Source organism: Bubalus bubalis, chromosome 11 (genome assembly GCF_019923935.1).
Source record: "Bubalus bubalis isolate 160015118507 breed Murrah chromosome 11, NDDB_SH_1, whole genome shotgun sequence".
Classification (NCBI taxonomy): Eukaryota; Metazoa; Chordata; class Mammalia; order Artiodactyla; family Bovidae; genus Bubalus; species Bubalus bubalis.
In genome coordinates this window covers 93,757,422-93,779,965 of record NC_059167.1, presented here as the reverse complement: position 1 = coordinate 93,779,965, position 22,544 = coordinate 93,757,422, and the positions used below count along the sequence as shown (strand labels likewise).

General features: G+C 41.6%; 1 protein-coding gene across 1 annotated transcript; it reads right to left on the bottom strand.

Moving 5' to 3' along the window:
• Positions 1 to 4,256: 4,256 nt before the first annotated feature.
• Positions 4,257 to 19,299, bottom strand: LOC123464537 (putative uncharacterized protein C6orf52). Its single transcript, XM_045162168.1, has 4 exons — positions 19,179 to 19,299; positions 17,609 to 17,702; positions 15,714 to 15,846; positions 4,257 to 4,734 (listed from the first exon to the last, which is right to left on the bottom strand). Exons 1-4 carry the CDS (start codon positions 19,297 to 19,299, stop codon positions 4,381 to 4,383), a joined length of 702 nt encoding a protein of 233 aa, XP_045018103.1. The 3' UTR covers positions 4,257 to 4,380.
• Positions 19,300 to 22,544: the final 3,245 nt, after the last annotated feature.

The following is a 22,544-nucleotide window of genomic DNA, read 5'->3' as shown; positions in this document are numbered from 1 at the left end:
TCTAGATGCTTTAAGATTATAAATAGCCACTCTAACCCTTTTTAATTTTAACACCGCTGATAAGATATAATTGTTCAAAGTGGAAAAGAAAAAAAGATCACTCTTCATTATTTAATGCAAATGAACCAAATTGGAAAAAATTACATGTTTCCTTCCCTGAAAAAACTGTCTCTTGTTTTTATCATACTCAGTCCTTTGTTTTATATAGTTTACACTCGGTTCAGAAAATGCCTGTCTAAATTTGCTTTCTTAGCTTAAGTTACTAACCCCTTGTTCTTGTATTTGACACTAACTCAAATAGCCTTGAAACAATTATCCTCTCTATTCCCTTCAGAATTGTCTATACTTTAATGAGTTCCCACTTAATCTCTTCTTTTCCAAAGAAGACCACTCTGAATAGCTAAAATCCTTAAATCCCCGGGTGGCTCTCTTTGCCCTCTGTTGTACCTTCTCCATTTCTATAATATCCTTTTATAATAAGGTGACTGGAACTGTGCATAGTATTCCAAATGTGGCTTCATCAGTCCTCACAAAGAACCCAGATAATTCCTGGGATTTACGTTCAACCCCTGTTCTTAATCATCCCAAAATGGGGGCTCTCAGGGTGTCTTTATTGCCATTAAACTCTGAAATAGAGTTTCTTTCTATTCCCCTTTTATCCATTCAATTTTCTAATTTCCAAACACACTAAGGGAGTCTGGACCACTCTGGCAACTATATATATATATATATATATATATATATATATATATTTCAACAATCCTGGGGCAAAAAGAAAGTGTCTATGTCCTTCAGTCACGTTCATTTTGGAGAGCAGAGGCTAGAGACTCTTTCTTCAGTAGCCAGTGACTGAAAGAGGATCCCTGCTGCAGGAGATTAACATGGGGCTTTCCTCTGCACTGATCTCATCACTTCCGCCTCCCTAGCATCTTCTTCAGAGGAGAGGTGGAGTCTAAAGCCAAAGATGACCCCAGAGGGGAGGAAAAACAGCACATGCTCCTCAAAGATGTATATTCTTCAGTAGAAAATTTGGTGAATGCAGGTTTTTGAAAAGATCCCTAAAACCCAAAGAATACAAATGCTTCAAATGGCTTGCATCTAATCTCAAGTATGCACACCTGCACACACACAGATACACACACACACACACACTTACCTTCTATATTCCAGCTATTCAATTTGAAACATGATCTCAGTCCTCTTGGGGCTTCAGTCTTGTGTGGAAAAAAGACATTAATCAAATGAACACTTAAAGAAATATACAACATAAAATAAGCTTTCAGAGAAGCCTGATCCAGTCTGAAGGATCAAGGAAGGCTTCCCCAAGGAAGTAACAGAACTGATACCGGAGTAATGATTAAGAGGTATTGCGTTGGCTTGGAGTTAGGGGTGAGCTGACCATTCCAGGCAAAATAAACCACATATGCAAAGGCCCTATGGCTTTTTAGGGAAATGAAACAATATCAATTTTCTGGAGGGCAGAGTGAAGAGAATGGTATATAAGAGCAGAGACAGGCCAAACCCATTCCATGGTAAGGATTTTTTGTCCCCTATGATCAATGAAGAACCACTGAAGAATATAAATTAGGGGAATGTTTTTTTAATTTTTTTGTTGGAGTACAGTTGATTTACAATGTTATATTACAATGTTATGTTAGTTTCTGCTGCAAAGTGAATCAGTTATACATATATTTATATATACATATATTTTTTAGATTTTTTCCCATATAGGTAATTACAGAGTGTTAAGTAGAGTTTCCTGTGCTATACAATAGGTATTTATTAGCTATCTATTTTATATATAATAGTAGTATTATATGTCAATCCAAAGCTCCCAATTTATCTCTCCCCTCCATTCCCCCTGGTAACCATAAGTTTTCTACATCTGTGACTCTTTTTTTTGTAAATAAGTTCATTTGAACCATTTTTTTTTTTAGATTCCACATATAAACAATATCATATGATATTTGTCTTTGTCTTTATCTGACTTACTTCATTCAGTACGATAATCTCTAGGTCCATCCATGTTGCTGCAAATGACATTATTTCATTCTTTTTTTACAGCTAAGTAATATTCCATCTTCTCTATCCATTCATCTGTTGATGGACATTTAGACTGCTTCCATGTCTTGGCTACTATAAATAGTGCTGAAATGAACTTTGGGGTGCATGCATCTTCTTGAACTATAGTTTTCCCCAGGTGTATACCCAGGAGTGGGATTGCTGGGTCATAGAGTAGCTCTATTTTAGTTTTTCAAGGAGACTCCACACTAGTCTCCATGGTTGTTGTTTACATCCCCACCAGTTTACATCCCCACTGACAGTGCAGAAGGGTTACCTTTCCTCTACACCCTCTCTAGCATTTACTGCTTGTCAATTTTTTTTTTTTATGATGGCCATTCTGACCTATGTGAGGTGGTATCTCAGTATAGTTTTGATTTGCATTTCTCTAATAATTAGTGATGTTGATCATCTTTTCATGTGATCTTTTTTGGAGAAATGTCTATACAGAGTTAAGTAACCAACAAGGGATTAATCCCCAAAATGTGGAACAGTTCATGCAGCTCAATAACAGAAAAACACAAACAACCCAATCAAAAAATAGGGGAGTGTTTTGAAAGCATATTTGTATCTTGAAAAGTTCTTCCAGGCTGGTATGATCAGAGGGCATGGCAAGTGCCCATGATGTACCGTGCCACACCCCCTTGAGCCTCCTGGCTTCAGCAAAGCTGCAGGGGACAGCTCCATATGCCAGTGTCAGGGTCCCACAGTGTTTAGAGTTGCAGACTAAGGGAAGCCCACGTTTAAGGGAAGGGAGATGAGACTCTACCTGTTAATTGGAAGACTGTCAAAAAAAACTTGACATAGTAATGTGCTTTGGGAGTAGACCCTATAAATGAATTCCTAGCTTTGCTTCATTTTCAATGTCAAGACACTCAAATGAGAGAATATAGCCTTTCCTGGAATGCTCCTATGAGGGTCTGATATTTACTAACCCATCAAGATGCATGACTAACTCTTGTCTCATTGTTGTTCCTGCTCATTATGGGGGACCTTGATACTAAAGCAGTGAGGAGATAGGGAAGAATTGAGAATCTAAGAGTCTATCCAAGAGTCATGCATATCAGGGAAAACAGCCAACTCCTTCCTTGTGAAAGAGGCTGCCTTAATCAAGAGAAAGTAGAAGGAAAAATATATTAATGACATATTCAAGTTTTTGAAATTGAACTTAGAAATAGTGAGGTTAATGATTTATTTTTCAATATTTGTATTGACTACTTTGCTCTCACAAATGTCAAGCCATTTATTCTATGGTTAAGGTGTTCATATTTTTCAGTGGAAGTACTTCCTTTTAAATGTTAAGAAGTATCAACACTAAAATCAATTCATTTTCTCCTTTTGTTAAAATTAGAATATCATAGCAGGACACAATCTAATTGATGTTAACAGGGATCTGTGCAAAAAAGGAGATCTGAAGTCTTCTATTTGATTTTCCTTTTAAGACTCACAACTGAATAATAGTATCTATTTTGAACTCATCTATGTTCATTGATCTAACTTGTCACAAATCAATCAATAGTTAATCAATATGTTCTCTGAACTAAGCAATGAATTTGGAAACACTCAATTCAAATCCTAACACCACTATGGTGACCTCACTCCAGCCACTTATCCTTAGTTAAACTGCTTCTCATTTAATCTGTCAATAATAGCACTGCTATTTTTTCCATCACAAAAATAAGTTGATTCATAAAGTATAACCTCCAATGCATAGTTATTTTCTCCTGAGACTCTGGACCTGTAATTACAGAAGCAGCTAAGAAGAGGAAAATTAGGGTAATGTAAATTCAACATGTAGATTTACTCTGGGTGGGAACACTAAGACTACAAGTGCTGAATGAGATTTTGGCTGCTGTCCAGCCAAGTTAGCTGCCTGTTTTAATAATAAAATAATAATTTTCAGAAAGACAAAACAGAATCCAGGGTCTTTATAATGTATCATCGATGTACACAATATAATCCAAATGTATAAATACATTTTAAAACTGTGACCAAGATTCAAGAGAAAATGAAATCAATGAACATCAACTCAAAGATGACCCACAAACTGAAATTAGTAGACAAGGAGTTAAAATAGTTGTTAGAACTATGTTCAAGAACATAAAAGAAAATATGCTTTTAATGAATGAACAAATAGGAAATCGCAGCAGAGAAATAGGAACTATTTTTTTTTTAATTTTTTTTTGAACGTGCTGGTAACGTTTATTTACACTACATTCTCTCAAGAATCTGTATTTATACACACAATCCAGTGCCTTCCTGGGAGAACTTTTTAAACAAAAACAAAACAAGACACAATAAATATGGTAGTTGGGTAGCTTAATGAGCATCTTGCTCTTGGAGGGTCTTGTCTGGGATTTCTGAGTGCACTGTATCGAGAGGCTGCCAGTGGCAATTCATGAGAGATTGGTAGAGCTCTTCACTTTTCACCATAAATTCTTTGTTGAGTTCCTCAATATTCAAGTGGAGATTTGGATCTTCTAGTGAATCTTCATCTTGGTTTTCAGCTACAGATGTGGTTTCCTTGGGTGGAAGCGAAGTCTCAGAGGGGTGTCCGGAGGTCTCACATGCAGAATAAAGGTTGGGTCCATTTCCACCCGTCCCGCGGCCAGAGCTGTAACCAGGAGGGTAACCACCCTGCTGTTGCTCGTACCGGCTGCCGAAGGGGTGAGGCTGGCAGGACAAGAAGTCTGGCTTCACTCTTTGCCAATACCAGTAATAAGTATCCTGTTGAGTTGAGCCCCAAACCTGAAAAACTCTCCTGTCCAGCCATTTATCCAGACCCTTGATAAAATGACTGGGAATCCACAGTTTTAACCCCCGCATCAAAGATCCCAGCCCCTGGTCTAAACCTTCTCAAGCCCCAGAAATAGGAACTATTTAAAAGAAGAGTCAAATGTGAATCTTAGAAGTGAAAAATAAAATACCTAAAATAAAAATTCACTGGTTGGGCTTAGGAGAAGAATAGAGATGACAAAGAAGAAAGTCAGTGAACGTGAAGCTTAATCAACAGAAATTATTCATCCCAAAAAAGAGAGAGAAAAGACATTGAAAAACATGAACAGATCCCCAAGAATCTGTGGAACAATATCAGAAAGTTTAAAACATGTGAAATTATAGTCCCAAGACTTGACAAGCAGGATATGGATCAGAAAAAAGTAATAATGACCCAAATTGCCAAAATCTAGCACAAGATATAAATCTATAGATTCAAGAAGTTCAGCAAACCATAGTATGAAAAAATACAAAGAATAACTACTTCTATGTACATCATAAACTCCTGAGAACCAAAGAGAAAGAAAATCTTGAAAGTAGCTACAGAAAAATAGTGCATTACACACAGAGAAACAATGGTAAGAATTAAGGTTGACTTCTTGTCAGAAACAGTGAAGACCAAGAGAAATATTTAAAATGCTGAAAGAGAAACACCACTGTTAACCCAGAATTCTATATCCAGCAAAAATATTCTCTAAGAATGAAGACAAAATAACGATGTTTTCAGAACACTGTGGAAAAATATATCTTTTAAACTCTAGTTGAACTAACTCACTGTTAATTTAAAATATAAACACTTATATGTAAATCAACTTTACTTCAGTAAAAATATTTTTCTCTTGATACTCCCAACTATTCTTTCATTTTATTTTGGCTAACTCACCTCTGTGAGGGATTCCCTGGTGGCTCAGAGGCTAAAGAATATGCCTGCAATGCAGGAGACCTGAGTTCGATCCCTGGGTTGTGAAGATCCCCTGAGAAGAAAACGGCAGCCCGCTTCAGTATTATTGCCTGGAAAATCCCATGGACGGAGGAGCCTGGCGGGCTACAGTCCATACGGTTGCAGAGTTGGACAGGACTGAGCGATTTCACTTTCACTTTTCACTTTCAGCTCACCTCTGTACACAAATTTCCCACTTCTGCCTTCTCTTTTCTCCTATCAAAAAGTATTAAAAACTTATTGACTGAACTGTAATAAAGAGGCATAATTTTGAGCAAATATTCTGTGCCAGGATCTTTCTTCAGCTATTACATTTAATCCTTATCCTTATCGACAGTTAGGGTTGGTATTATCAGGACAAAATTACAGATGAGAAAATAAGCTGAGAGAAAGTAATTATCAGTAGTGTGTCCAAGGTCACAAAGCTTGGACCCAAGTAGAGGTCCTTGATGCTTAATAATATTTCATGGCCAAGTATACATAGCTTGAAAATTGACTAAGTCCCTGAAGGATCCTTCTAAGACCTGTTTATACTATTTAAGTAAATCTTGGTGTTTTTTTAAAGGAAAAATTTCAGGCCAGCACTCTGATAGAGTCTGTTAATGGCCTGGTGACGGGCTGTCCTCTTCCCTCGCCCACAATCGCCTTCCTTTAGCAAGAGACAATACCCCAGCAGCCCCCAGGCACAGCACTGTATCTCCCAGCCTCCTTTGAAGCCAGGGATGGGCTGTGTGATGAAGACTGGGCAAATGGGATAGGAGTGGGTTTGAAAATAACCAGAATTCAACTTTCCGCCAAGTTCTTAAAGGAAAAAAACACTTGCCTTACATTCCCTAATCTGTTTCCTGAGACCTAGAAAGCAAACAAGAGCCCCCGCCTTAAACCTGGTGACATGTGAAAGGCAGCGTAAGCAGCCTGTCTGCCAGTCTTCAAGGGTGGCACTGGGTAGCTGGATTGGGTGTGGAATACCTTCAAACAATTTAAAGAAAACCAAAAGATGAAGAAATCAAGGCATCTGCTAAAAACCCGAGTACATGGCCACCGCTCTGACGTTGGCATTTTACTTAACCTCTCAAGGCTGTTTCCCCTTCTCAAAAATAGGGTAATCATTTTACTTTCCTCATAGGGCTGGTCTCAGGGTGGGATAAGATAATATTTATAAACATGAACACAGGGCCTGGCCCAGAGTTACAGCCGACATGTGTTACACGTATTGTGTGTCACGAGACTGGATGCTATAAAAGATTCTTTTCCTTCAAGTACTGAGTGCCCGCAGGCTGCAGAGAACATCTGCTTAATGAACGCTACATGTGGAGACGAAGAATACACACTGCTAAGACAGGTGGGAATGATGTCAAAGGCTGCATTTTTATCCTTATTTGAACCTCTTTTTTCTCACCATTCTCAATGCTTCATCCCTTTTAAAAGAATGTAGGGTGATTTTAGAAACATTTTCTTCTATAGTTCTGAATGATATAAATATCTTTATTTATCTATCTTTTTGCAGCCCCATGGACTATAGCCCACCAGGCTCCTCTGTCCATGGGATTCTCCAGGCAAGAATACTGGAGTGGGTAGCCATTTCCTTCTCCAGGGGTCGAACCAGGGTCTCCTGCATTGCAGGCAGATTCTTCATTGTCTGAGCCACCAGGGAAGCCCTTCTATTTATCTATTGTCTATCTATGCTCCAGGTAAATTCTTACAAAATTAATGTCTCGTTTTGAAGCAGCTCATTACTCAGATGCTAAATTACTATTTACCTGCTGTATTTCTAGATACTTCCCTCGTCCTCCCCCCACCGCCAATCTGAGCTTCTCTCAATTCTCTTTCAAAAGGATAGGTGATACCCTGAAAAGGGGACAGCATGGGATGACTGTTCAACATTCAATGCGTGTCTCCAGCACCAACAGAGGAAAGGTTAGAAATATAAGCACGGACCCTTGCTTATTGCAATTTCACACCCATGGCAAATGCCACAGGACTCAGGGCTGGCAGCAGGAATTAGTTCAAACCTGGTGGTAATGTTTTCTTCCCCCCACCCCCACCTCCTCTCTTCTCAGGGTAGCTGCCAGTTAATGCTCATAATATGTTAATTTACGGAAATAAGGAGTAAAGGAAGGATGAGGAGAGGAGGGCACGGGGAGAGCTAAAAGCAGGGAGGGGAGGGCCAGACTGGCAAAGGTGGAGGAGAAACCAGAGAGAAAATGATGAGACCATGGGCGAGAAAGGAAGAAGGGGCAGAGGACAGAGCAAGGCACAGTTTGGGCAGAAGTGGCGTCAACTTTTAAAGACAAAGGGAAAAGAAACAGTTGCACACATGAGGAACAACAGCCACTTCAATTTCCTCTCTCTAGCGATGATATAAGGATAATGGGGAGAAATACAGAGGCAATCTCAAAACTAATGAAGGGGCAAATCTGAGTCTAGACTCTCTTTTTTTAGCACCTGGAAAATTGGAAAAAGCATGATTTCTATCAGTTCTAAAGCAGTCATCTCCCTGCCTTGCCCCAGTCCTGCTTCTGGTGATACATTACTCAGTTCAGTTGCTCAGTCGTGTCTGACCCTTTGTGACCCCATGGACTGCAGCACACCAGGCCTCCCTGTCCATCACCAACTCCCAGAGCTTGCTCAAACACATATCCATGGAGTCAGTGATGCCATCCAACTATCTCATCCTCTGTCATCCCCTTTTCCTCCCGCCTTCAATTTTTCCCAGCATCAGGGTCTTTTCAAATGAGTCAACTCTTCGCATGAGGTGGCCAAAGTACTGGAGTTTCAACTTCAGCATCATTCCCTCCAAAGAAATCCCAGGGCTGATCTCCTTCAGAATGGACTGGTTGGATCTCCTTGCAGTCCAACAGGCTCTGAAGAGTCTTCTCCAACACCACAGTTCAAAAGCATCAATTCTTCAGCACTTCAGTTCAGTTCAGTTCAGTTTAGTCACTCAGTCGTTTCTGACTCTTTGCGACCCCATGAATCGCAGCACGCCAGGCGTCCCTGTCCATCACCAACTCCCGGAGTTCACCCAGACTCACGTCCATCAAGTCAGTGACACCATCCAGCCATCTCATCCTCTGTCGTCCCCTTCTCCTCCTGCCCACAATCCCTCCCAGCATCAGAGTCTTTTCCAATGAGTCAACTCTTCGCATGAGGTGGCCAAAGTACTGGAGTTTCAACTTCAGCATCATTCCCTCCAAAGAAATCCCAGGGCTGATCTCCTTCAGAATGGACTGGTTGGATCTCCTTGCAGTCCAAGGGACTCTCAAGAGTCTTCTCCAACACCACAGTTCAAAAGCATCAATTCTTCGGCACTCGGCCTTCTTCACAGTCCAACTCTCACATCCATACATGACCACAGGAAAAACCATAGCCTGGACTAGACGGACCTTTGTTGGCAAAGTAATGTCTCTGCTTTTCAATACGCTATCTAGGTTGGATATAACGTTCCTTCCAAGGAGTAATCGTCTTTTAATTTCATGGTTGCAATCACCATCTGCAGTGATTTTGGAGCCCCAAAAAATAAAGTCTGACACTGTTTCCACTGTTTACCCATCTATTTCCCATGAAGTGATGGGACCGGATGCCATGATCTTCATTTTCTGAATGTTGAGCTTTAAGCCAACTTTTTCACTCTCCACTTTCACTTTCATCAAGAGGCTTTTTAGTTCCTCTTCACTTTCTGCCATAAGGGTGGTGTCATCTGCATATCTGAGGTTATTGAAATTTCTCCTGGCAATCTTGATTCCAGCTTGTGTTTCTTCCAGTCCAGTGTTCAGCACTTAGCTTTCTGTATAGTCCAGCTCTCACATCCATGCACATCCATGCATGACTACTGGGAAAAACCATAGCTTTGACTGGACAGACCTTTGTTGGCAAAGTAATATCTCTGCTTTTTAATATGCTGTCTAGGTTGGTCATAGCTTTTCTTCCAAGGAGCAAGCATCTTTGAATTTCATGGCTGCAGTCACCATCTGCAGTGATTTTGGAGCCCCCCAAAATAAAGTCTGTCACTGTTTCCATTGTTTCCCCACCTGTTTGCCATGAAGTGATGGGACCGGATGCCATAATCTTCGTTTTCTGAATGTTGAGCTTTAAGCCAATTTTTTCACTCTCCTCTTTCACTTTCATCAAGAGGCTCTTTAGTTCTTTAGAGGCCATAAGGGTGGTGTCGTCTGCATATCTGAGGTTATTGATATTTCTCCTGGCAATCCTGATTCCAGCTTGTGCTTCATCCAGCCCAGCATTTCTCATGATGTACTCTGCATATAAGTTAAATAAGCAGGATGACAATATACAGCCTTGATGTACTCCTTTTCCAATTTGGAACCAGTCTGTTCCATGTCCTGTTCTAACTGTTGCTTCTTGACCTGCATACAGGTTTCTCAGGAAGTATGTCAGGTGGTCCGGTATTCCCATCTCTTTAAGAATTTTCCACAGTTTGCTGTGATCTTCTCAGTCAAAGACGCTGACATAGTCAATTAAGCAAAACCACCATCTTAAAGTCTAGGGATACTAAGAGGAGTTGTTGTTGTTCAGTTGCCCAGTCGTGTCTGACTCTTTGTGACTCCATGGACTGCAGCACACCAGGGCTCTGTGTCCCTCACCATCTCCCAAAATTTGCCCAAGTTCATGTCCATTGCCTCAGTGATGCCATCCAGCCATTTCATCCTCTGACCCCCTCTTCTCCTTCTGCCCTCTCTTCCCCAGAAGTAGGAAGTTTCCCAATGAGTTGGCTGTTCACATCAGATGACCAAAATACTGGAGTTTCAGCTCAAGCATCAGTCCTTCCAATGAGAATTCAGGGTTGACTTCCCTTAAGCTTGGTTTGATCTTGCTGTGCAAGGGATTCTCAGGAGCCTTCTCCAGCACCACAGTTGGAAGGGATCAATTCTTTGGTGTTCTGCCTTCTTGACAGTCCAGCTCTCACAATCATCCATGACCACTGGGAAGACCATTGCCTTGACTCTATGGACCTTTGTCAGCAGAGTAATGTCTCTACTTTTCAACACACTATCTAGGTCTGTCTCAGCTTTCCTGCCAAGAAGCAATCGCCTTCTGATTTCCTGCCTGTAGTCACAATCTACAGAGATATTAGCGCCCAAGAAGAGGAAATCTGTCACTATTTCCACCTTTTCTGCCTCTATTTGCCATGAAGTGATGGGGCCAGATGCCATAATCTTAGTTTTTTTAATAGTTTTAAGCCGACTCTTTCATTCTCTTCCTTCACCGTCATCAAGAGACTCTTTAGCTCCTCTTCACTTTCTACCATTAGAGTGGTATCATCCGCATATCTGAGGTTGTTGGTGCTTCTCCCGCCTATCCTGATTCTAGCTTGTAACTCATCCAGTTCAGCATTTCTCATGCACTCAGTGTATAGGTTAAACAAACAGGGTGACAGCAGACAGCCCTGTTGTACTCCTTTCTCAATCTTGAACCAATCAGTTGTTCCATACAGGGTTCTAACTGTTGCTTCTTGACCCTCATACAGGTTTCTCAGGAGACAGGTAAGATGGTCTGGTATTCCTATCTCTTTAATTTTGTTATGATCCACACAGTCGAAGGCTTTAGTGTAGTCAATGAAACAGGGTAGATGTTTTTCTGGAATTCCCTTGCTTTCTCTGTGATCCGGTGAATGTTGGCAATTTGATCTCTGGTTCCTCTTCCTTATCTAAATCAAGCTTCAACATCTGGAAGTTCTTGGCTTGCATAATGCTGAAGCCTAGCATGCAAGATTTTAAGCATGACCTTACTAGCATGGAAGATGAGTGCAACTGTCCGATGTATTACTGATCCTGTGTATGATGCCAACTCTACTGCTCTTCATCCTGTTCACAGCGCCAGTTGTCCTGCTGTTCACACCGTCTGCACTGTTCTCTGGACCCAGGGGACGCAAGGCAAGAGCTAAGATGCCAGAGGAATACGAAAGCCGTAGGAACTGCAGACACGTTTATTCTCTTCTGGCCAGCAGAGCAGCGGTAGCAATGGACATAACATAACACAATATAACTGCACTCAACCTCTCTCCTGGATGATGCAGTGGCTGGAGCAGTCCTCGCACTATATCCTATACTATATATACACGGACGCGACGCAGCAGCAATTCCTGCTACTTTATGGGTGGAGCTCACATATCTGCACTGCACACAAAACCTGTGACCAAGTGAGTCCCTCATGACGCCCGTGTACAGTGCTATAAATGACTGTTATATAGTCATTATTTACAAAACGTGGGGCAAGAGAGAGGCCGCAGGACAAGAGAGCCTGAGCACATACCATCTTGGCTAATCTGCTCTCTCCCCACATCCAGAGGTTAGCACATTCTTTAGTATGACCCTTCTTGGGAATTGGGATGAGGATTGACCTTTCTTTCTCCTAAGAGGAGACCAGACTCCAACTCCCCAGGCCTACATTCTAACCTCCCCAAAGGGCTTGGACACACTGGATTGGCCAAGATCTAGGAATGGCTTAAGAAAAGGAGGTGCTAGGAGTCTACAAGGCATGTTGCTGGAGCCGTCACATTATTTATGGGGCCCTGACATCTTTAAGAACAAAGCCTCCAGCCTTCTGGGCTCCCCCATGACCTGAGGTTACTTCGCCCTGTCTCTCCCCACCTAGGGGGTGCTCCATTGCCACAGAAAAGCTGCATAACTTGCTTCCCAAACTGCCATTCCATGGTGGGAGAAGGATAAAAGGGAAATGCAAAATTGAGATGAAAATGGACTAGAACACTCAAGGATGATAAGAGGCTATGAAATTTGAATCCCAGTTTCCAGGTATTTCTCCTACTCATTCCTACTCAGCAATTATGAAGCAACTGCCTTTGGAACAAAGCATTTGTCTTTCAACAGATATGCCAGGTTCAAGAAGACCTGTGGACTTCTCTGGGGTCCAGTGGCTAAGACTCCACCTACCCAGTGCACTCCCATGCAGGGTGGATTCCATCCCTCACTGGGGAACTACATCCTACAGTCTGCATGCTGCCACTAAAGGTCTCATGTGCCACAACTAAGACCCAGCACGGCCAAACAAATAAATATTTTTTTAAAAAGAATAAGGCCTAGACAAGGCAGTTGAATAAGCACAGTCAGTCAGTCAGTTCAGTCACTCAGTCATGTCCAGCTCTTTGCGACCCCATAGACTGCAACATGCCAGGCTTCCCTGTCCATCACCAACTCCTGGAGTTTGCTCAAACTCATGTCCATCGAACCTGTGATGCCATCCAACCATCTCATCCTCTGTCATCCCCGTCTCCTCCTGCCTTCAATCTTTCCCAGCATCAGGGTCTTTTCCAATAAGTCAGTTCTTTGCATCAAGTAGCCAAAGTATTGGAGTTTCAGCCTCAGCATCACTCCTTCCAATGAATATTCTGGGCTGGTTTCCTTTAGGATTGACTGGATTGATCTCCTTGCAGTTTAAGGGACTCTCAAGAGTCTTCTCCAACACCACAGTTCAAAAGCACCAATTCTTCATCACTCAGCTTTCTTTATGGTCCAACTCTCACATCTTTACATGACTACTGGAAAAACCATAGCTTTGACTAGAGGGACCTTTGTTGGCAAAGTAATGTCTCTGCTTTTTAATATGCTGTCTAGGTTGGTCATAGCTTTTTTTCCAAGGAGTAACTATCTTTGAATATCATGGCTGCAGTCACCATCTGCAGTGATTTTGGAGCCCAAGAAAATAACCTGTGTGAATTGGGGGAGGGGGCCCTTGGGAAAAAAAAAAAAAGCGTGTGAATAAGCACACCTGGCTCTATATTATTTCCCAATTTAAAGACGTGATTTTTTCAAAGTGTTCTGGATGGATAACTTTGGGTCGACTGTGGCTTTGCTTGTCATAGGGAGTGTCAGAGTCCGCATTTAGGCTGAACATCTCCATCCCTCCCCTCTTCCAATGCCTTCCTTTGAACTGTTTCAGGTCAGCTCTTTCTTCTGCTTTCTGATGATGATATGAATTCCCTCCACATTGGCAACTCCCTGAGAAAGCCAGGAGAACACCCAGTCTATAACGATAGCCCCCAACTCTGCCGCTATAGTGAAGGCAAACCCAGCACCTTCCATCAGCCGTCTTCCTTCCACAGAAGGCTGTCAGCAAGCCAAGGGCCTTTGATCAACCCCAAACAAGGCAGACTCATTCATAAGAACCAAGGAAAATGCTCAGTTCTCCATCAGTAGCTTGAAACTCTCAGTTTCACTTGTTATAGTCTTGAGTTGACTTGTCAAAATCTGAGATATAGTTTGCAGTTAAATTTGAAAGGGAAAAAGGGAGGGGGTCACGATGTCTGATATTTCCTCTGTGTGTGTTGAATTTTAAAAGCATTCCTCTGCTGCCTTTGGCTACCTGGCCCCAGTGTAAGTAATAGCTACTTCCTTTTGAAAACCAACCAGCAGACTGAAACTGAGCAGGTGCATGTGGAAAGAGCCTCCTGGCCATGAGCGAGGGGGCAGGGAGGCACACTGGCTGTAGGCACAAGATCTGGAGCCAAATCTCTTAAGTTTGGATCTCAGCTCCACTGTTTACTGCTTCTGAGAACTTGGGAAAGTATTTCACCTATGTCTCAGTTTATTCAATTATAAAAAACAAGCATTAAAAATGGTGTGAATTCAGGGTTGTTGTGAGGATTTAATAAGCTAACAACTGGCACACAGTAAGTACCCTACCTGTATTTACTACTACTACTTCTATTATCAGTTGGAACACACTCGGAGAAGGCAATGGCACCCCACTCCAGTACTCTTGCCTGGAAAATCCCATGGACGGAGGAGCCTGGTAGGCTGCAGTCCATGGGGTTGCTAAGAGTCGGACATGACTCAGTGACTTCACTTTCACTTTTCACTTTCATGCATTGAAGAAGGAAATGGCAATCCACTCCAGTGTTCTTGCCTGGAGAATCCCAGGGACAGCGGAGCCTGGTGGGCTGCCGTCTATCGGGTCGCACAGAGTTGGACATGACTGAAGTGAATTAGCAGCAGCAGTGGAACATACTGGGTGTCTACACTATGGAACTAGTCTTCTGGGTTGCTAGAGAGCCATGCCCAGGAGTGAGAGCCCTTAGGTGACCCCGTTTTCTAATTGCCTTTCTTTTTTAAAATTTTACAGAAATATAGTTGATTTGCAATGTTGTATTAACTTCTGCTTACAGCACAGTGATCAAGTTTTACATATCTGTATCTATATACACATTCTTTTTCATATTCTTTTCCATTATGGCCTGTCTCAGGATACTGAACATAGTTCCCTGTGCTATAGGGTAGGATCTTGTTGTTCATCCATCCTATATAAAATATTGGTCACCTAATCATCTTCCAACTGTGATTACTCACTATAGTAAAGAGAATAGAGAAAAGACGGGCAAACGAGTAAGGTGGTCCTGCCAGGCCTGCTGGTTAAACCTCCCCCACATTGACTACAGACTCTTGGCAGATGACTACAGGTTAAGGGATTCCTAAGAGGGGCTTCTGCTGAGCAGGAAGAAGGAGGTCACAAAATAGTTTTACTGATGACGTGACTGTGAGCTTAAGGTTGTGTGTGACTCCTGCTGTCCCCAGATGAAACATTTGGAGCTTGAGTCACATTTGTTAGCACAGAATTGATGTACAAAACTCAAGGAGGGCACCAAATTTCTATGAACTGTAAATTAGTAAATTGCTTTTTAATCTACCATAAAAGATCACCGAAAAGCCCTTTTAAAATCAAAGGTCTGCTAATTCAGTCATGAACACATTTACCCAGTGGTGCTCAAGGCAAGAGGAAACCTTCCAGGCTGCGCATTTGCCATTTAAAACATATAATTTAAGAAATGATTTAAGTTTAATTACAATATCAAAGACAGATATGTGTTACTTGGAGGAGACACTGGCTCCTACCCTAATATTTGCTTTTTAAAATATTTAAGAATAAAACGGCACTTTCCCCATTACGTGCTTTCTGATCATACCTCCTTTCGGTGAGCCAAGGAAGGCAGCGGGGAAGAAGATGGTGCCAGACACAGATGTCCTCTTTGGGGCAGAGGGTGTGCTCTCCAAGCTTCAGTGTGCAGAGAGGACACGAGATGGAGACACTCAGTTGGCCTGGAGGAGGAATTGCAGGATGCACACCACATCAGAGACAGAAACGGTTACTGTTCAGCAACCTGTCTCCAGGTGAGAGATGCGGACACTGAGACCCAGAAAGAAGAGGTGCTTATCTCGCCATTAGGACCCCAAATCAGAACTAAATGGAGAAGGAAATGGCAACCCACTCCAGTACTCTTGCCTGGAAAATCCCATAGATGGAGGAGCCTGGTGGGCTCCAGTTCATAGGGTCACAAAGAATCAGACACAACTGAGTGCCTTCACTTTCACTTTCAGAACTAAAAGCCAGTTCTTCTCTTAATTAAGTCCCCTTTCTACTTTACCAGTAGTTCTGAAATTTGAAAGTGTTTAAGAATTACCTGGAGATCTTGTTGGAAATGGTGGTTCCTGACCCTCCTATTCTGACTCCCCCAAAGATGCAATACAATCCAGGTGATATGGATTCAAGTGGATCCAGAGACTACACTTGAAGAAACTCTGCTATAAATTGACTGTCTTAATGGCAGATACTTCTCAATTTATTAAACTGTTTGATGAATCAATCCAGATGTGAAAACCCTTTGAAAAATTGTACAAATGCACCTGTAATATGCCCTGAAGATGCACTTTACTCCTCAGTCCATTTTTCTACTCAAAATATGATCCACAAAGCAACAACAGCATTATTACCTGGGTGCTTGTTAAAAAGCAGAATATCAGGCTCCACTCCAGGCCTAATGAGTCAAAACCTTCATTTTAACAAGACCCTTGGTGATTTGAACACAGCAAAGTTTAAGCACTGATAAAAGGTCCACAGAGTCTTTTTCTATCTTATGGGTCAGGAGTTGGAGCAGGACTCACCTGGGTGATGTGTTCTGTTCGATGGTGACTGGGACTTCAGCTGGGGTGGCTCAGATGTCTGGGGATGAGTGCACAGCTCACCTAGATCCACAGAACTGAAGCCCTGGTCCATCTCCACGTGCCATATGCTGGGACTGGAATGCCGCAGATGGTGATGACTGGCATTTGGGCTGAAATGAGAGGAAGCTGAGGGCTGGTCAGCATTACTCTATTTCCATGGAAGGAGGTGGTCTCAGGGGAGTCAGGTGCCTGGCTTCCCTCACAGGGGTTGTGGGGAGTGGAGTTTAGGGGAGGAAGTTCCAAGAGACAGGAAGTGGAGGCTAACTAACTGGCCATAGGAAGTGCTTAGAATTGGGGAGCATCTTGAACCAGTCTATGAGCAAAGAGCCAGGCTGTGAAGTCTAAACTGGAAGACTGGAAGTAAAAAGTGGGGAGAGAGAGAGAGAGAGAGATGCAGGAGATTTTACAGGAGAAAATGAGACTCAATGGACTTGGAAATGTGCTTAGGCGCTGGACCAGCAGAAGGAAAGAAAAGGACTTTCCAGAGTAATTTCTAGATCTCCTGTAGCCTAAGGTGGCTAGTTTGGGTTTTTTGGTCCCCCTCCCCACCTCCAGCCCCACACCTGCCCCCACCCTAGGCCACAGGTTTCCACCACACTGTAAGGGTACCATGTGGTCCTCTTCCCAGAGTTGTGTGTGTGTGTGTGTGTGCACGCACGTGAACACATGCTAAGTAGCTTAGTCATGTCTGATTCTTTGTGACCCTGTGGACTGTGGCCCGCCAGGCTCCTCTGTCCATAGGATTTCCCAAGCAAGAACACTGGAGTGAGTTGCCATTTCCTCTTCTAGGGGATCTTCCTGACCCAGGGACTAAACCTCTGTCTCTTGGGTCTCCTGCATTGGCAAGCAGATTCTTTACCAGTGAGCCATCTGGGAAGCTCTCTTCCCATGGTTACCTCTACATAATTCTGCAAAGCAGAAATAGCTTTTCAGATTATGGTTTCCAAAGGAACCTGAAATTCGCCACAGGCTCACCACTGTCTTAGGCATTCAGAGAAAACAAGCAGCTGCACACTATGTCAGAGAGTGGTTTGCTCAAAAATCTGAGCTGCTTCCTATCTAGAAAGGATAAATAATTCTAGGCTCTGATTTTCCTCTGCTCTAAGGGAATCGTATAAAAAGCCTATAGGAAACAACCCCTAGAATGACCCTTGGATCCAGAGAAGTAGCCAGAAATATATGTACAATTAAGTGATTTTTTTTTTAAAGCATGAAACCAATTGAATCTAAAATAAGGACCCAATTATATAAAAGTAAATATAGACAAAATGGTGGAAGAAGAAATGATAAATGTTAATTGACTATTCCTAAATTGAAAAAATTTGCATGACTTTTTCCTCTTTTCCATATTTCAGTAAGTTTTCCACAATGAATAGTATGCTTTTCATAACCATAAAAACCTATGTCATATAAAAATAGATTTTGATTTTCAAGGAAGATTCTAAGAACCCTCATCTAGCAATGATTTCTTCAAAAATACAGATTTCAAAAACCCCACCACTAATCCTTCCAGAGACCCACACACAGTAGTATTGGCCCTGATAAATGCCGGTTCTGTTCTTCAAGATTTACTTGTCAGGAAATCAAGACACACAGAATGAGTTATTTCAGAAGGAAGTGTTCCGGGATTCTGGAAACAGATGATGCCTTCTTCCAGCCTCTTGTCATTCTTCTTCTTCACGAGGTATCGTCGTCATCACTCTGGGTCTAACTCAGCTTGACAGTAGCCACGTCTCTGTGCGGATCTTCATCTTCTCTTTTGGTAAAAGTCTGTAAATTGAGGCTCAGCTCACAGCTATTTCATACTAATCAGATCCTGGGACTAGATTAGAATTAAGAATGTACCAGAGGTGCGATCACGTGAAGCCAACCAGCTCCCCAGTAGACACATGGTTCTCTGTACCTCATCTTCATGAATGCTGCCTAGGCCATCTGCTCTCTCTTTGATTTTTAAATTTTTTAGCTGTGCCACATGGCTTGTGTGATCTTAGTTCCCTGACCAGTGATGAAACCTGTGTCTCCTGCAGGTGAAGCATGAGCCCTAACCATTGGACATACAGGAAGTCCCTGCTCTCTCTTTTATAGGCCAGAGGGCCACAGATCTCACTACCTATCAACAACCCATGGCAGCATAACCCTTCACTCTCTTTTTCTCTTCACTCGCAGTTTGCACTGCCACTAAAATATTCTGCCTCTTGGCTGCCATGATCAGCGTCTAAAAAGGTCCTAGTTTTTTGAGCACAGAAACCACAGACTCAGCAGCCAGGATGTCATCAGTCTGCTCCAGATTACATCATCTCCTTCTGCCAACCTTAATACCACTACGGCAAGCATCAACAGCAATACCCATGCTTATTTCAGGAGAAATATTGAACAGATGTGACAGCCTTGTCAAACTCCTTTGCTGGTGTCCAACCACTCAGTTATACCTTTTGCAATTCTAAAATCTCTCTTCTGGCCATAATAGAGACAGTGTGCGCTGACCTCGCGAGCAGGAAACTGTTCCTGTAGCATCAGTTGAATACCGACTATCAACACCAACTTATACATCTAGGCTTTACAGCCCGCTGATCATTTTTATACACAGCTTCCTTTTTGACTGTCAAGACAGCAGAGCCAGCGACGGTACAGCTTAAAAGAGTATGGACTTCTCATCAGAAGCTTTAAGTTTCTGGGCTTCTTACTGCCTGTGAACCTTGGGTAAGTCCCTTGGAGCTGGTTTCTTGTCAGTAAAATACTAATCTCTTTTCAACCCAATTTGAAAACTATGTGAGATGATACATTTAAAAATAACCAATTATGGGGCCTTCACTGGTGGTTCAGTGGCTAAAACTCAGTGCTTCCAATGCAAGGGGCCTGGGTTTGATCCCTGGTCAAGGAACTAGATCCCACATGCAGCAACTAACAGTCTGCTTGTCACAACTAAAGAACTTGCGCCTGCAACAACAAATATTGAAGATCCTGAGTGTTGCAATTAAGACCCGGCACAGCCAAATAAATAAATATATATATATATATTTTTTTGAAAATTATGAAACCAAGTATTCAAGCACTTATACACAAATATTCACAGAGTATTATTCACAATACCCAAGAAGTGGAAATAATCCTAACATATGATTATTAACATATGTCCATCAACATATGAATGGATAAACAAAAGGTGATATTTGTACATGATGGAGTATTATTAACCCTAATCCTTAAAGGAATGAAGTACTGATATATCATGAAGGAATCTAGAAAACATTCTGCGAAGTAAAAAGAGCCAGACATTAGAGGTCACACGTTACAGTGATTCCTCGTATATGAAATACTCAGGATGGGTCAATCCATAGAGATAGAAAATGGATTTGTGATTGTGTGGAACTGAGGGGAGGTGGGAAAAGGCAGGGACTGTTTAACGGGTATGGGTTTTCTTTTGGAGAGAGGAAAATATCTTGGAACTAGACAGAGGCGATGGTTGCGTAACATTGGAATAAATGCCACTGAGTCGCTCAAAGTGGTTAATTTAATGTTATATAAATTTTACCTAAATAAAAAAAAATTACAAAGCACACAAAAGTCCTAGTTAGTAGATCTCAGTTGTAGACAAAAACAGTCTCTCAAAGATTAAGTGACTTATGAAAGGACAAAAACTCAGAAAACAAAAACAAGCAAATCAAAATGAAACAAAAAAATCCACTCTGAGACCAGAATTTTCTGGTCCTCTTACAGGCCAGGTAGGTCTTTGTGTCCTTACAGTGATCCTGTTTTATGTGTGGACATAATATTTAAGTTTTCAAGATGTCACCATTCTCCACTTTGGACTTTTTATATTAACTCCCATGCCCTGTTGCCTAATCCAGTCAGCATACTGCACGTTCAGCCTCCTCGTCTCCTTATTCACTCACAGAGATACTAACACAAAATGATAGTCTAGCCTAAAGGAGGTCTTTGGAAAACCAGAAGCGCCTCCCTTTTTCTCTTGTCTAAAGAGAAAGTTCCTGAATGCCTAGTAGTAAGTTGAGCAGATAGAGAGCTTTGTTAGAAACTTATTATCCTGGGTTCCAGCCAAGTCTAGCTAAACCAGAATCTGAATTTTACTAAACTTCCTGGATGATGTGCATGCATATGAAAAGTTTAGACACACTGCTCTGGAGCTGTAGAATTGTAACCGAGTCCAGTTACATGAAGCCTGAGGATGTTGGAGATGTAAACTATAAGCTGTGTTGGCCTATTGGGCCATTTGTTCTGAGCAGAAAATATGTCCATATCCATCACCTTCATCAAAATTTACTGAAAAGCTTGTGAACAGTGGAGAGAGCACTTAGGCTGTTCACCAAGTGACATCTAATTTCAGATATGATTAGCCTCCATGATTCTTCTGTACCCTGGGAACAATAATTCTACCTCTCCTGTTTTCTAGTAATACTCCCAGTTCACAGGTAAATGTCTACAAAGCGATTATTTAAACTATCAAACATTACAGTCCATGGGAACTTCAGAGGTCATCTGGCCAGTGGTTCCCAAATGTTGTTCTATTGACCTATTCTGAACTGGCTGTCAGAATCACCTGGGAATAGTTCAAAAAGGCAGAGTCCTAGGATATAGGATCAACTTATCATGTCTGGGAATAGGCACTGGAATGTGTGTTCTTCAAAAGCTCTCTGGGTGATTTCAATGCATAGTCTGGCTTGGAAACCATCCATCTAGCTCAGCCGACGCATCCCCTCCACAGCTTCCCCACCACTTCGGTCTAAAGACCTTCAGGGACAAATGCATTTCATTTCGGAGTGCTAACTGTTAGAAAATTCCTTCCAATACACTGAGTCAATACCTGCCTGCCTATGCTTTTCACTTACAGGTTCTGTCCTTTTGAACCATACAAAATAATAAGAGTGTGTTTCAGATGTACAGTCTCTCTTCCATATCATGTGGCAGATCTTCAAATGTCTGGCCCAAAGCCCTGTGTCCATCTGTGTCTTCTCCCTAATGATACTTTTTCCTTGAAGTCTATTTCATCCAATAATCATATAGTTACCAACTTTTTTTTATTATTCTTTTACTTTTAATCTGCAATAATTTACATGTATAAGAATATATGGGTAAAAAAAGAATATATGGGGCTTCTCAGGTGGCTCAGTGGTAAAGAATCTGCCTGCAAATGTAAGAGACACAGGAGGCATGGGTTCGATCCCTGCATCGGAAAGATCCCCTGGAGAAAGAAATGGCTACCTACTTCAGTATTCTTGCTTGGAAAATTCAATGGACAGAGGAACTTGGCAGGCTTCAGTTCATGGAGTCACTAAAAGTTGGACACAACTGAGCATGCGTGCATAAGAATATATAGGTGTCTTGTATAAGAAACATATAACTAGATTTTTTAAAAATTCAGTCTAATAATTTCTTTAGTTAAACATTACACATTTATTATAATTACTAACATATTGGGGGTTATTTCTATCATATTATTTTGTGCTTTCCTTTTATCCTGTTTCTTTTTTTCTTTTCTCTCTTTATTTCTTCTTTCCTTTCCTGAATTCTACTAAACTGAATTTTCTCTATTACATTCCTGCCTTCTTGCCCCAACTCCCACACTTCTTAAATTTGGAAGTTGTACTAGGTTTAGCAGTAACTCTTCAGAGGTTTTTGTTTGTTTGTTTTAATTAAATAACAGGAATATCTAACAAAACATAAATTCAATCAACTTTAGTTGTTATTCTTAAAATTCTGACATGAATAGTTAACAGAATCTAAAGTTAATCAGCATCTTCTCTGCCTCCTTAACACACCAAAGGAACTTAGAACAGTTT

Excerpts from the sequence above, each read along its gene's own strand:
- LOC123464537 (XM_045162168.1), bottom strand. The coding sequence starts at position 19,299 with ATGTATAAGTTGGTGTTGATAGTCGGTATTCAACTGATGCTACAGGAA. Across the intron at positions 17,703-19,178 it reads AGATTTTAGAATTGCAAAAG|GTTCCTTTGGAAACCATAAT; the intron begins GTATAACTGAGT and ends GGCGAATTTCAG. Across the intron at positions 4,735-15,713 it reads CCTTGGCTCACCGAAAGGAG|CCTCACCCCTTCGGCAGCCG; the intron begins GTATGATCAGAA and ends TTGTCCTGCCAG.